The 14,083-nt window shown below is 43.4% G+C and overlaps 1 protein-coding gene across 14 annotated transcripts in view; it reads left to right on the forward strand.

The window, feature by feature from the left end:
* Positions 1–14,083, forward strand: part of cadpsa (Ca2+-dependent activator protein for secretion a) — a 215,140-nt gene that overhangs the window by 155,742 nt on the left and 45,315 nt on the right. For 6 of the 14 annotated variants that reach the window (XM_061687059.1, XM_061687055.1, XM_061687060.1 and 3 more), the window contains 5 exons: positions 1,645–1,792; positions 2,188–2,202; positions 3,962–4,036; positions 4,776–4,859; positions 9,531–9,563. In XM_061687059.1, coding sequence (XP_061543043.1) covers positions 1,645–1,792; positions 2,188–2,202; positions 3,962–4,036; positions 4,776–4,859; positions 9,531–9,563 — 355 coding nt within the window. Of the gene's footprint in view, positions 1–1,644; positions 1,793–2,153; positions 2,203–3,961; positions 4,037–4,775; positions 4,860–9,530; positions 9,564–14,083 lie in introns of those variants that run through there. The other 8 variants (XM_061687056.1, XM_061687061.1, XM_061687068.1 and 5 more) reach the window with 4 other exon arrangements.

Consider the following 14,083-nt stretch of genomic DNA (forward strand, 5'->3'; position numbering starts at 1 on the left):
TGCCGGCAATGGGGACCAAACTCTAACACTGGTCGTACAGGGACCAAACAGCCCGTATCAGTGGGTTCGGTACCCCGTAGTCCCGAAGCACCCCCCACAGGACTCCCCGAGGGACACGATCGAACGCCTTCTCCAAGTCCACAAAACACATGTAGACTGGTTGGGCGAACTCCCATGCACCCCCGAGGACCCTGCCGAGGGTGTAGAGCTGGTCCATTGTTCCACGGCCAGGACAAAAATCACACTGGTCCTCCTGAATCTGAGATTCGAATTCCACGGACCCTCCTCTCCAGCACCACTGAATAGACCTTACCAAGGAGGGTGAGAAGTGTGATCCCCCTGTAGTTGGAACACACCCTCCGGTCCCCTTTTTAAAAAGGAAAACCAACACCCCAGTCTGCCAATCCAGAGGCACTGTCCCCGATGACCACGTGATGTTGCAGAGGCGTGTCAACCAGGACAGCCCCACAACATCCAGAGCCTTTAGGAACTTTTCGCGAATCTCATCAACCTCAGGGCCTTGCCACCGAGGAGCATTTTAACCACCTCGGTGACCTCAACCCCAGAGATAGGAGAGCCCGCCTCAGAGACCCCAGATTCTGCTTCCTCGTGGGAAGGCATGTCGGTGGAATTGAGGAGGTCTTCGAAGTATTCTCCCCACCGACTCACAACGTCCCGAGTCGAGGTAAGCAGCACCACATCCCCACTATACACAGTGTTGATGGTGTACTGCTTCCCCTGAGACATGGGATGGTGGACCGGAATTTCCTCGAAGCCGTCTAGAAGCTGTTCTCCATGACCTCATCGAACTCCTCCCATGTCCGAGTTTTTGCCTTAGCGACCACCTAAGCGGTATTCCGCTCAGCCAGCCGGTACCCATCGGCTGCCTCAGGAGTCCCATAGGCCAAAAAGGCCCGATAGGACTCCTTCTTCAGCTTGACGGCATTCCTCACGTCTGGTGTCCACCAACGGGTTCAGGGATTTCCACCACGACAGGCACAGACTACCTTATGGCCACAGCTCCGGTCAGCCACCTCGGCAATGGAGGCCTTCGAGCCCCACCTCCAGGCCTGGCTCCAGAGGGGTGCCCCGGTGACCCGCGTCCGGGCAAGGGAAACCTATATCTATTTATTTTGTTCGTCATAGGGGATTTTGGAGCCGGGCTTTGTCTGGTCCTTCACCTAGGACCCGTTTGCCATGGGTGACCCTACGAGGGTCGTGAATCCCCAAACAACTTAGCTCCTCAGATCATTGGGAAACACAAACCCCTCCACCATGATAAGGTGACGGCTCAAGGAGTGGTATTATGAAAACAGAGCGGGAAATTTTTTGTGTTTTTTCGCTATTTGGATTTAGATTTTTATTGTCATTTGTATAGGTACAGAGCAGTACAGGTGAATTTCTGAGTGAGTCTCCTTGTGCCTAGCTCTGGGAATACACTTTTAAAGGGGAAAAAAAATCAATTAAAATGTTAGTTAAAGTCCTTACTAAGTATTGAGTAAGTTACTATAAACTGTTGTTCGCATTAAATAGTATAAACATATAATAATATTATATTATACATATATCTGCGTGTATGTATTTGAGATGTTTTGTGGGATTATATTTTTGGGAAAAATCCCCAGTGTCTTGTCTTTCCAAAAGAACGCGCGCAGCATTTGAAGCCAAGCTTCAGAGGAGCAGCCGGACTACAGACTTCAGAGTGCCGCAGTCTATCTGCACCATGTTTAACGTCATGGTGGATGCCAAGGCCCAATCTGCCAAGCTGTGTGCCATGGACCTGGATCAAGAGGTAGAACCAAAAATAACATAAGAGTAGGGGAACGCTGTTACACATGCTTTCAGCTATAATGCTGACCATATTTAAATGTGGAAGAAAAATTATAAATATTTATTGTTAAAAATGTAAAATTGATTTAAACTTGAGTAAAATTGATTTAAACGAGTTTACTCTTTGGTACACATCTGGTTAGAAAATCTATTTTCATTGTTAAAATTCTGACAATATAAGCCGATATCGTCTTAATACGGTCACTGTCTTTCATGTATTTTTTTCTGTCATATTTGCAGCTTTTTTTTCTTTTTCTAATTTCTTTTACATGATTAACATAATTTCACATGTGCTATGTCACTTCCATCTCTCTGCTTCTCAGCTGCTTTTTTTTCCTCCTCTTTGTCTTGTGAAAGTTTGTTCGAGACTGGGTAAGTGTGGCCACAAATTAAATTGTAATCACACCCTCCTTTTCCCAATTGTATAATTAGTCATCAGTTTTCCCTGTTTGTCTTCGTCCACTTTAATTGTTTGGATACCATTAGCATATGCGTGGATATCATTGAATATACATGGGGTAGAAGTGGGAGATCTCATATTTCGCAGAATCTTGAAACGGATTCCAATTACTGACAATGAATTCATTATTGCTCAGTCCTTAGCTGTGCTGTTGGTGCCACACACGCAAACAAAAGGAATCATCATGGTAACACTGCCTCTGAGTTTCCATGACAGCAGTTCTTTGGCTGAGTTAAAAGCTCCCTTGCCAGCCAAACAGTTCGAGTGACATATGGAAATCTAGTTAATTGCTGATTGTATCAATATTATTTATGAACAATAATTACAATAGTCAACAATCCCATTTCAAAATAACTAAGTATCAAATGATTTTTTTTCACTACACTGTCACAGCCATAGTGAATTTTCATAAACAGCAGAGGTGAAGGACTAAACAGCTAATGAGCGAATTCCCTCTTGAACAACTTTATTTGATCAACAACCCCAATTCCAATGAAGCTGGGACGTTGTGTTAAACATGAATAAAAACAGAATACAATGATTTGCAAATCATGTTCAACCTATTTTTAATTGAATACTCAACAAAGACAAGATATTTAATGTTCAAACTGATCAACTTTATGGTTTTTAGCAAATAATCATTAACTTAAGAATTTTATGGCTGCAACACGTTCCAAAAAAGCTGGGACAGGGTCATGTTTACCACTGTGTTACAACTGTCATGGGTGTGTGTTCTGGTTGTTGTCTTCCCCCCGTCTCGTACACACCTGCTCCTGAGAGCATCTTCCCCACCTGTGCCTCGTTTACCCTAATTACCCCACGCATTTAACATCGTGTCTCATTCTTTCTGGTCGCCAGTTCGTTGTACCTTGTTGTCACGTTCCAGCATTCCATGTCACCAACTCATAGTAGGGCTAGACCGCTTACATGCAGTGATTTCTCCAGATTCTCAGAACCTTTTGATGACATTATGGACCGTAGATGATGAAATCCCTAAATTCCTTGCAATTTGTCCGTTGAGGAACATTGTCCTTAAACTGTTGGACTATTTTCTCACGCACTTGTTCACAAAGAGGTGAACCTCGCCCCATCTTTGCTTGTGAATTACTGAGCAATTCAGGAAAGCTCCTTTTCTACCCACCTGTTCCCAATGAGCCTGTTCACCTGTGGGATGTTCCAAACAGGTGTTTGATGAGCATTCCTCCACTTTCACAGTCTTTTTTGCCACCTCTCCCAGCTTTTTTGGAACGTGTTACACCCATAAAGCCATTAAATATCTCGTCTTTCTAGTGTATTCAATTAAATATAGGTTGAACATGATTTGCAAATCATTGTATTCTGTTTTTATTTATGTTTAACACAACGTCCCAACTTCATTGGAATTGGGGTTGTAATAATGATGTGATTCATTGAAATGTAACTGGGTAAATTAAGGTAATGTAAGGAATAATTGAAAATGTAGTAATTACACTGTATACGCAACAAATGAATCAGTTAAGATCAAGATTTTCATCGTGTGTTGAAAATGTATTGACATCATGTAACAGTGAAAGTGTGAATGAGTCAGTAACCTGTTTTCTCTCTCTCTCTCTCTCTCACACACACACACACACATGTGCTCTCTCTTCCCCCCCCCCTCTCTCTCTTCTTTTTGTATCTTTGTGTGTGTAGAGACAATACCATTCTCAAATTGACAATCTCATTGAGGAAATGGTGAAGGAGATGATAACCCTGCTGGTAGCAAAGGTGAAGTGCCCAATTGCTTTAACTGTGCTTTGTATAACGTCATTAATTTGTTATGCTTAGTTGAGTGCTTGCATCAAAAGTAATATATTGTCTTGTACCACAATGAACATTTCATGTCAAGTTTATCATCTGATTTTTCTCCACTTGCATCTGAAAACTACAGGAATCCCTCACCATATTGCAGTTCATTTAGTGTGGATTCAGTGCATCGTGACCTTTTTTAAAAAAAATTTATTGCTCAGTTATTTACCTGCACATCCATGATGCACTTAATTGGCTTTATTGGCTGTGGGATTTTAATGTGGCAGCGATAACTCACATACTCTAAATTTAACTGGGCTCTTATTCTTATCAAAAAAATAAATCTGAGTAATCTCAACTCATACATTTGATAAGTCACTAAAATGGTTGAGGATAAAAAGAACATGACTGGAAAGCCACTGTTTAAAACACCAGCTACAGTCACAGTTTTATGAAATAAATTCACAAATACCAACCTTAGCCCGATAAATAGCTAATGCACACACTCATAACAGTATCGACAGTCAAACAAACGGAATACTACAGTATAGGGTACAATTTTATATCTATTTTTTGTAAGATCAGCAATGTTTGGCTTCTCACCGAAATCTAATTGGTTTTGTGTTATACTTTATTATTATGCAAAGATTGATAACAAAGGTCAAGATAGAGTTTGACTGTTCCTGATTATGTCCCGTTTTATTCTGCTCTTTTTCAGTTTGTGGTTATTCTGGAGAGTGTCTTAGCAAAACTCTCCAGATACGATGAGGGAACGCTCTTTTCTTCTTTCCTTTCTTTCACAGTAAGTTGATTTCAATGGAAAATTTTGGGGGGGACATGCAATTCTACATTCTTCCAGCATTATTGTTAGACATTGTGTAGTCATATAATCACATTATAATGTCAAGCATTGTTGCTATCCAGCCTTAGAAACAGGTTTGATACACAGGTTCATATTTTGCCAATTTTTTATTCTAAGTAAATATTAGAATTAAAGATCCTCTGTAAACTGTGATTGTAACAATCCCCTTCAGACATAAAACCTCACTGTTGGTGGAATCCCACTCTCTAATTAACTACAGAATTGCTAAGAGTAGAAAAAGTGTAGAGTGACGTAAGGCCAGGGTTAGATGGACCAATGCTTTCAAATATGCCATTTCTTACAATCAATGTACTTATCTGTTTGGAATCTTCCACTGCTAGGAACAAAGATAACATTTTTGGATGTTTCACTTTCATTGAGCTGTTATCCGGTGCTAGTCTGCATTTACCTTAATATTGTAATCTCTTATTCTTAAACTAAATAAGGTCATCTACTTACTCTCTTATCCTTAAGCTAAATAAAGTCATTTATTGCATGGTCATGCCCATACAGTGAACTACTTTATTAAAAATTTAACTAATAATACATGGTCTATTTCAAACACAGTTTTTACACCATTGCAGTGCTGGGCGATATGGACTAAATTTGATGTCACCATTTTTTTCCCCCGAATGTCGAAATTCGATATGACTCGATATTTATTGTATTAAAGTTTATAAATGTACACAACTGGACGAGACCAAATTGATTTACATTACAAAGCAGAATGATTATTTAACAATTATAAACATCACGAATAAATACATTACATTTCCCTGCAGCTATTTCAAAATGTAATGATCTCAAAAGTAGTTATTCACAGAAATAAAAATTCTTGACCGAAAAAACAAACAGAAAAAAAAATTTTAAATGAGAAGCCCAAAGCCGAAAACCGAAACACCGGAAGAAATTATGCCAAATATGAGTAAAATTGCATTTATGGCTATGCCTGCAGAGCTGCTACCCTCAAGAAATTCACTTCCAGAACAGTTTGTCTGAAATTCCCTATTTTTAAATTATGTCAAGTACATTAATGCTGCCTGGTAGTGGGGCTCGAACGCGAGCGCCTGGTGGCCGGGCCTGCACCCATGGGGCCCGGCCGGGCACAGCCCGAAAGGGTAACGTGGGTCCCCCTTCCCATGGGCTCACCACCTGTGGGAGGGGCCATAGGGGTCGGGTGCAGTGTGAGCTGGGCGGTGGCTGAAGGCGGGGACCTTGGCGATCCGATCCCCGGCTACAGAAGCTGACTCCAGGGACGTGGAATGTCACCTCTCTGGCAGGGAAGGAGCCCGAGCTGGTGTGTGAGGTTGAGAAGTTCCGACTAGATATAGTCGGACCCGCCTCTACACACAGCTTGGGCTCTGGTACCAGTCCTCTCGAGAGGGGTTGGACTCTCTTCCACTCTGGAGTTGCCCAGGGTGAGAGGCGCCGAGCAGGTGTGGGTATACTTATTGCCCCCCGGCTCGGCACCTGTACGTTGGGGTTCACCCCGGTGGACGAGAGGGTAGCCTCCCTCTGCCTTCGGGTGGGGGGACGGGTCCTGACTGTTGTTTATGCCTATGCACCAAACAGCAATTCAGAGTACCCACCCTTTTTGGAGTCCTTGGAGGGGGTGCTGGAGAGCGCTCCTGCTGGGGACTCCGTTGTTTTGTTGGGGGACTTCAATGCTCACGTGGGCAATGACAGTGAGACCTGGAAGGGCGTGATTGGGAGGAACGGCCCCCCCAATCAGAAACCGAGCGGTGTTCTGTTATTGGACTTCTGTGCTCGTCATGGATTGTCCATAATGAACACCATTTTCAAGCATCAGGGTGTCCACACGTGCACTTGGCACCAGGACACCCTAGGTCGCAGTTCGATGATCGACTTTGTGGTCGTGTCATCGGACTTGCAGCCACATGTCTTGGACACTCGGGTGAAGAGAGGGGCGGAGCTGTCAACTGATCACCACCTGGTGGTGAGTTGGCTCCGATGGTGGGGGAAGATGCCGGTCCAACGTGGCAGGCCCAAACGTATTGTGAGGGTCTGCTGGGAACGTCTGGCAGAATCCCCTGTCAGAAGGAGTTTCAACTCCCACCTCCGATAGAACTTTGCTCATGTTCCGGGGGAGGCTGGGGACATCGAGTCCGAGTGGACCATGTTCCACACCTCCATTGCTGAGGCGGCCGACCGGAGCTGTGGCCGTAAGGTGGTCGGTGCCTGTCGTGGCAGCAATCCCCGAACCCGTTGGTGGACACCAACGGTGAGGGATGCCGTCAAGCTGAAGAAGTTAGTCCTATTGGGCCTTTTTGGCCTGTGGGACTCCTGAGGCAGCTGATGGGTACCGGCTGGCCAAGCGGAATGCAGCTCTGGTGGTCGCTGAAGCAAAAACTCGGGTATGGGAGGAGTTCGGTGAGGCCATGGAGAAAGACTTCCGGACGAAATTCTGGTCCACCATCCGACGTCTCAGGAGAGGAAAGCAGTGCACCACCAACACTGTGTATAGTGGGGATGGGGCGCTGCTGACCTCGACTCGGGACGTTGTGAGTCGGTGGGTAGAATACTTCGAAGACCTCCGAGGGGGGACCGCAGGGTGTGTTCCAACTACAGGGGGATCACACTGCTCAGCCTCCCTGGTAAGGTCTATTCAGGGGTGCTGGAGAGGAGGGTCCGTCAGGAAGCCAAATCTCAGATTCAGGAGGAGCAGTGTGGTTTTCGTCCTGGCCGTGGAACAGTGGACCAGCTCTACACCCTCGGCAGGGTCCTCGAGGGTGCATGGGAGTTCGCCCAACCAGTCTACATGTGTTTTGTGGACTTGGAGAAGGCGTTCGACCATGTCCCTTGGGAAGTCCTGTGGAGGGTGCTTCAGGAGTATGGGGTACCGAACCCCCTGATACGGGCTGTTCGGTCCCTGTACGACCGGAGTCAGAGTTCGGTCCGCATATCCGGCAGTAAGTCGGACTCGTTCCTGGTGAGGGTTGGACTCCGCCAAGGCTGCCCTTTGTCACCGATTCTGTTCATAACTTTTATGGACAGAATTTCTAGGCGCAGCCAAGGCGTAGAGGGGGTCTGGTTTGGTGGCCTCAGTATTGCATCTCTGCTTTTTGCTGATGATGTGGTTCTGTTGGCTTCATCAAGCCGTGAGCTCCAACTCTCACTGGAGCAGTTCACAGCCGAGTGTGAAGCGGCTGGGATGAGAATCAGCACCTCCAAATCTGAGACCATGGTCCTCAGTCGGAAAAGGGTGACGTGCCCTCTCCAGGTCGGGGATGAGATCCTGCCCCAGGTGGAGGAGTTCAAGTATCTTGGGGTCTTGTTCACGAGTGAGGGAAGAATGGAACGGGAGATCGACAGACGGATCGGTGCAGCGTCTGCAGTGATGCGGACTTTGTATCGGTCCGTTGTGGTAAAGAAGGAGCTAAGCCGAAAGGCGAAGCTCTCAATTTACCGGTCGATCTTCGTTCCTACCCTCGCCTATGGTCATGAGCTGTGGGTCGTGACCGAAAGAACAAGATCCTGGATACAAGCGGCCGAAATGAGTTTCCTCCGCAGGGTGTCCGGGCTCTCCCTTAGAGATAGGGTGAGAAGCTCGGTCATCCGGGAGGATCTCAGAGTAGAGCCGCTGCTCCTCTGCATTGAGAGGAGCCAGATGAGGTGACTGGGGCATCTGATTCGGATGCCTCCCGGACGCCTCCCTGGTGAGGTGTTCCGGGCACGTTCCACCGGGAGGAGACCCCGGGGACGACCCAGGACACGCTGGAGAAACTACGTCCTTCGGCTGGCCTCGGAACGCCTCGGGATCCCTCCGGAAGAGCTGGATGAAGTGGCTGGGGAGAGGGAAGTCTGGGCGTCCCTGCTAAAGCTACTGCCCCCGCGACCCGACCCGGATAAGCGGTAGAAAATGGATGGATGGACATTAATGCTGTACCGTTATTGCAGTATATTATGTGAGAGGACATAATGACTACTCTACAGTTGTAATCGTTAATATATCATGGCTTCAATATTTGTTATTTGAATGTACAGTATTTCTCAGGATTTGGCTCTGTTGTAGGTGTTCATGACTTAACCATTAGGTGGAAGCAATGCACTTAAACATGCCCAGTCTGCCGGAAATCAAGAAGAAGAAACGTGATGTCATGTGGAACGAATACAATGCAGTGATAGACGTGCCCTTTTTGGGACTATTTATGGCTTTTTAGACGCTAGCATCTTCTCCTCCATGTTCGAGGAAGTCTCGCTGACTAGCGAAAAGCATAGAAGATCGATGATCCCCTTTTTCCTTACCGAGCATTTATGAACTATTGATCCAATCAATCTTCTAAATAGATCGCCCAGCACTACACCATTGGCGACTTTTTATGAAATTAGACATATTTACCTGCCACTTTTCTCACTAATTATAATGTACGTAAGAAAGAGTTACATATGAACATAAAATAAATTCTTCCTCCCCCTAACCAACAGCAAAAAAAAATGTGTTTCAACGAAAGCCAGGTTAATGAATAACCACATTTAAATGTTGTTACCAAATTTACAATAGGTATTCGAATGCAAGCTTTACAGTTTGATGGTGAAGCATTTATTCCTGAAACGTGATTTTTAATCCATATCTCTCTCCTTTATGACAAGGTGAAAGCTGCCTCAAAATATGTGGACGTACCTGTAAGTGAAAGTTACAGTTCTGTGTCAATCTCTTTGTCTTGATCTACTGTACACTATGGAACAAAAATTTAAACCCAAATAAAAACTCATTGGGCCTCATTTACTAACGGTGCGTAAGCACAGATTTGTGCTTAAAGTGTGTGTCCGCACATTTGACGAACAAACCTGTGACTTGTCAATATTTTCATACTTGTTTTTGTTCGTACTCTGCAAACAAATTTAGAACATACTCAGACCATGTATACGCACAAACAATGCAGGATCATCCATCAAATATACCTCAAACACACGTCTTTTACCTAAGATGCACAACGTATTTGAACAATTGCCATTCATAAAAACAATAATAATAAGGTCGGCGACAATAACTCAAACCAGGAATTTGCTAATGGATTGACTTACGTAAATAACAATTAAAAGGACACTTCCCATCACTTTTACCCTCGTCCCGTTCAAGCGCTGCCTTGTACAATAGGATATGTGCATGTACTGTATATACAGTATGCGTGCCTAGTCCGACATGTCTGCGTGCACGACCGACGTTGACACTCAACGAGAAAATGCAATCAAAGTTTGTTTCCTAGGTTTTTCAATGCTTCAGTGTTCTTTCTAATCCGTATAATGGTCTGATTTCTATTTTTTTTTTTCTGTGATTCAGCATGTGCTAATGTTGATCAATTCACAGTACACACACACCACCTCTGGCATGGTTGAATTGTGACGTACTCACCTCAGTATATGGCTTGTATATTTTATTTCGATTCCAGTGCTAATTTCTTGAATTTTATCAACGACAAATGCCTCTTTGCTGTGCTATATTTATTCCTTACCATGTATATTAAAGGGAACCCTGATTTTAAGGACAAATATTTCCTAAAATATAACCACCGACCTCTACTTTTGAAATAGTGTTTCATATTTATAAATTATTCTTTTACGTTATAGTAATAGCTTTTCCGCCAGTTTTGCATGCGCAAAGCATTCTGAGATTGATGACATATAAGGGTTGCTGTTCGCCGCCATACATTATTGCCCTTTCTTATATTAGTTAAATGTAAAAACTTGTATTGCACACTTTTATCCTAAACCGTCATTTAAAAAAAAAAAATCGCTGCCCTTTGCCAAGCTAAAGGCCGCTGCACACCTAGCGGCAGCTTACAGCTAAATACACAGAAGCTTTCCCTCATGTTGAAAATACAGTACATTTACGGGTTTTAATCGCGTCACCATGCAGACTTAAGCCATATAAATAGTATATAAAGTATCAGATATTGTTTTACATCAATACTTAACTATATTCATAATCTATAATGTGCTTGTGGATGAAAAAGCAAAGCTTGTGTACCCAGCTGCAGTGCAAATGACTGGTTTCAGCGAGACTAACACGCTTCCTTTTATTCTCGCCTCACCCTCTCTTTAGAAACCCGCTTCTTCCTTAACTATTAATCTATCTTTTGATGGTTTAATAAATGTGATAAAATACTAAGTGTACAGTGTTCACCACAGCACACCACACTGATTTGCGATGTACTGTAGCTGTACAAGGAATGAATGGCAAGCTGATGTACATTCGCCAATTACGGCCCACGACTACTCGGTTAAATGTGACAGGATGGAGATCGTTACGGTAACTCAGAGGGCGTGTTTATTTGACTTGATGACTCCAGTGAACACAACCAGCGGCGAAAATGAAAGCAGTTCTTTATAATACACGACATGCTCTCCTTCATCAGTCGGCCTTGCCAAGCAACAGCCAAGACGCCACCCAAAAATGACCAACTCAAGCTTTTTTTATGCCAGTCATCTTCATTCTCATCTCAGTTTTCGTTGCTGGTTAATTCCTCTCTCTCCTCATGTCTTTGATCACACTCTGGCTCAAAGTGTAAAGGCTGAACAGCGTTAATCACTGCTGTGGCTGCTACTGTAGCTAATGCCAAAAACACTGGCGAAACTGGGAAGACCCCCTTTTGACGTCACTACCCAGCGACACAAACAACAATGGCAACCAATGTTAAAATAACATTTCATAAAAATATATCAACCTGGAAATTATTACTTACATCGAAAGAGATCATATAAACCAAACGTCATTGCAATCGGAGTTCTTTTTAACGACGTATGCGTTTGCTCATTTCCAGCTGTTAAATCGTTTTTTTGCATATGTTTTGTTCTACATTATCGAATTGAACTACATAATGAATTAAAAAGGATTAACATGACTATAATACTGTATGTAAGCATGTAGGATAAAGATGAAGAAAGTTTTGCATCAGCCATCTTTTGTGACTTAAACCTCCACATATTTGCTAAAATGCGTCAGACAGACGTCCTTTTAACACATTCACTGCCATTGATTGAGACATCAAATATCCATGTTAACTGGGAGGGCTGGTAGTGATTAATAGGGGCACGGTTTAAGCAAATTGCAGCTCACAGCCACGAGCTTGTCATTTAGAATGAATTCTGATTCACGAACATATGCACAGTGGTGCAATCTGACAGTGATTTTGTGTATATGCTCAATTTATCCGCAGAGTGAGAATATTTCTGTGCGTTTATTTGTAAATGAGGCCCATTGTCCTTTTTTTGTCTGTCTACCCTGAACAAAATATACATTTGCTTTGTCACGTGTACTTTGTTGGTAATTTATTTCATATTTCCAAAGTTTTCACATTGGAAATAATGGAAATAATAATCCATTCCAAGGTCAAATTGTTGCATTCATGACACTTTATTATTGTTGCAGATATTTTTATTGAAATAAATATTTTAAGTGTCTTAACTGTCATACTGATGTAGACTTAGCTAACCATTACATCCATCCATTTTCTGAGCCACCTATCCAAACCAATACCTATTTTGTCCAAACCAATACCTTGAATGGTATTGGTTTGGACAAAATAAAAACATTTCAGAGAAATATGGAGAAGGTACTCTCTGTGCTGATTGATTCACTAAATTTGAAATTATTATTATATAGAATCCATCCATCCATTTTCTGTTCCACTCATCCTCTGTAGAGTCACGGGTGTGCCAGAGCCTATCCCAGGGGTACACCTTGAACTGATCGAAATAACAAATAATCATTTGCACTCAGATTCACACCTACGGATAATTTAACATTTTTTTGAAATGTGGGAGCAAACCGGATTACCCAGAGAAAACCTACGCAGGTACGGGGAGAACATGCAAAGTCCACATAGGCGGGGCCGGGATTTGAACCCCGATCCTTAGAACTGTGAGGCAGATGTGCTGTGATACTGGTCAATGCTTTTGCTTGTAAAATGATAATCCAGATGGTGTTGATATCTATGTGTTTTGTATTCTCAAATTCATGTGGCCAGACAGTGACAGCCTTGCACAGTAGACATTGTGGGCTCGTGTTGTACAACACATACCCATTCCACTGTCAGGGTGTCAGTGACGGTGGTGCGCATTTGGTAGTGTGTGTTTGAACTGTACTAGCTGCCAACACTTCGGCCGTTGCAACATGACAAATTTCAAATTAATGCCTTGTCAGCGAATGTGAAGAGACACTGCTCATGCTGGCAGGGGTCGCAATTCCCAGTCCAGCATGCTAATTGTGTTCTTAGTATACAAATCTAGAATTTCACTGTTAAACAAGGACACACATTTACACATGCAACATAACAACACATCATTGTAAATGTGTTAATGGAGGTTAGGTTTTCCTCTTGCATGATTGCTAGATTAATAACAACAAAACTGAAGCAAATGTTTTTGAAAGAGTGTTAAATTGACGTTTGCTGTAATATTTTAGATATCAGAATGGCGGGTCCCCTCACAATCTGCTCACCCTGGTAAACAAAATGTGGCCGAGTTGGCTTTGCACGTGGCCAGCCCGTAAGAGTTGGTTGGCAGCCAATCTACACTTCGACAAGAACTGACTAAACCCCCAACCCCTAGGCTTGAGGGTTTTTTTTCCTGCAATAAATCCTCATATTCAAAAGGCATCTGAGAATGATACAGATAATTTTGAGTTGCTTGCACTGCATTAATTGCAAGTACACGTGAGTAATTGTTTATAGTACCTATCATTGAATTTAACTGTTTGATCTCTCACAAAGTTCTCATAGTGGGAGTCAATCACAGGCTACCTGAATGAAAACCTGGAGCCCTAACCACATGAACCACCAGTCCCAACCTTTATTGAGCCAAGGCATTCATGGATCAGGATCATTTTAGCCCCATTATTTTCCCCATTTCCTATCACGGACGATTTTTCAATATCAGGCTCGACATTTTGTCAGGAACGACAAAACTGCTTGCAGTGACATAATCCACAATCGACTATTTGGTTTAGGAGTCGGCCTATAATGCCAAAATAAAAAGTCTAGCATGTTTGATCTTTTGAATATCTTCCATGGCGTCAACCAATAGGATTGCGTGCTGCCTCCCTTGGTCGCCATTGTCAACATTTATTCGCATGCACCATGGTGAAGAGAAAGGGATGAGTGGAACAATGAAATTGCAGATGGTGGATTTATGGCAGCAGCGCC

The sequence above is a fragment of the Phycodurus eques genome, chromosome 10, assembly GCF_024500275.1.
Source record: "Phycodurus eques isolate BA_2022a chromosome 10, UOR_Pequ_1.1, whole genome shotgun sequence".
Lineage (NCBI taxonomy): Eukaryota > Metazoa > Chordata > Actinopteri > Syngnathiformes > Syngnathidae > Phycodurus > Phycodurus eques.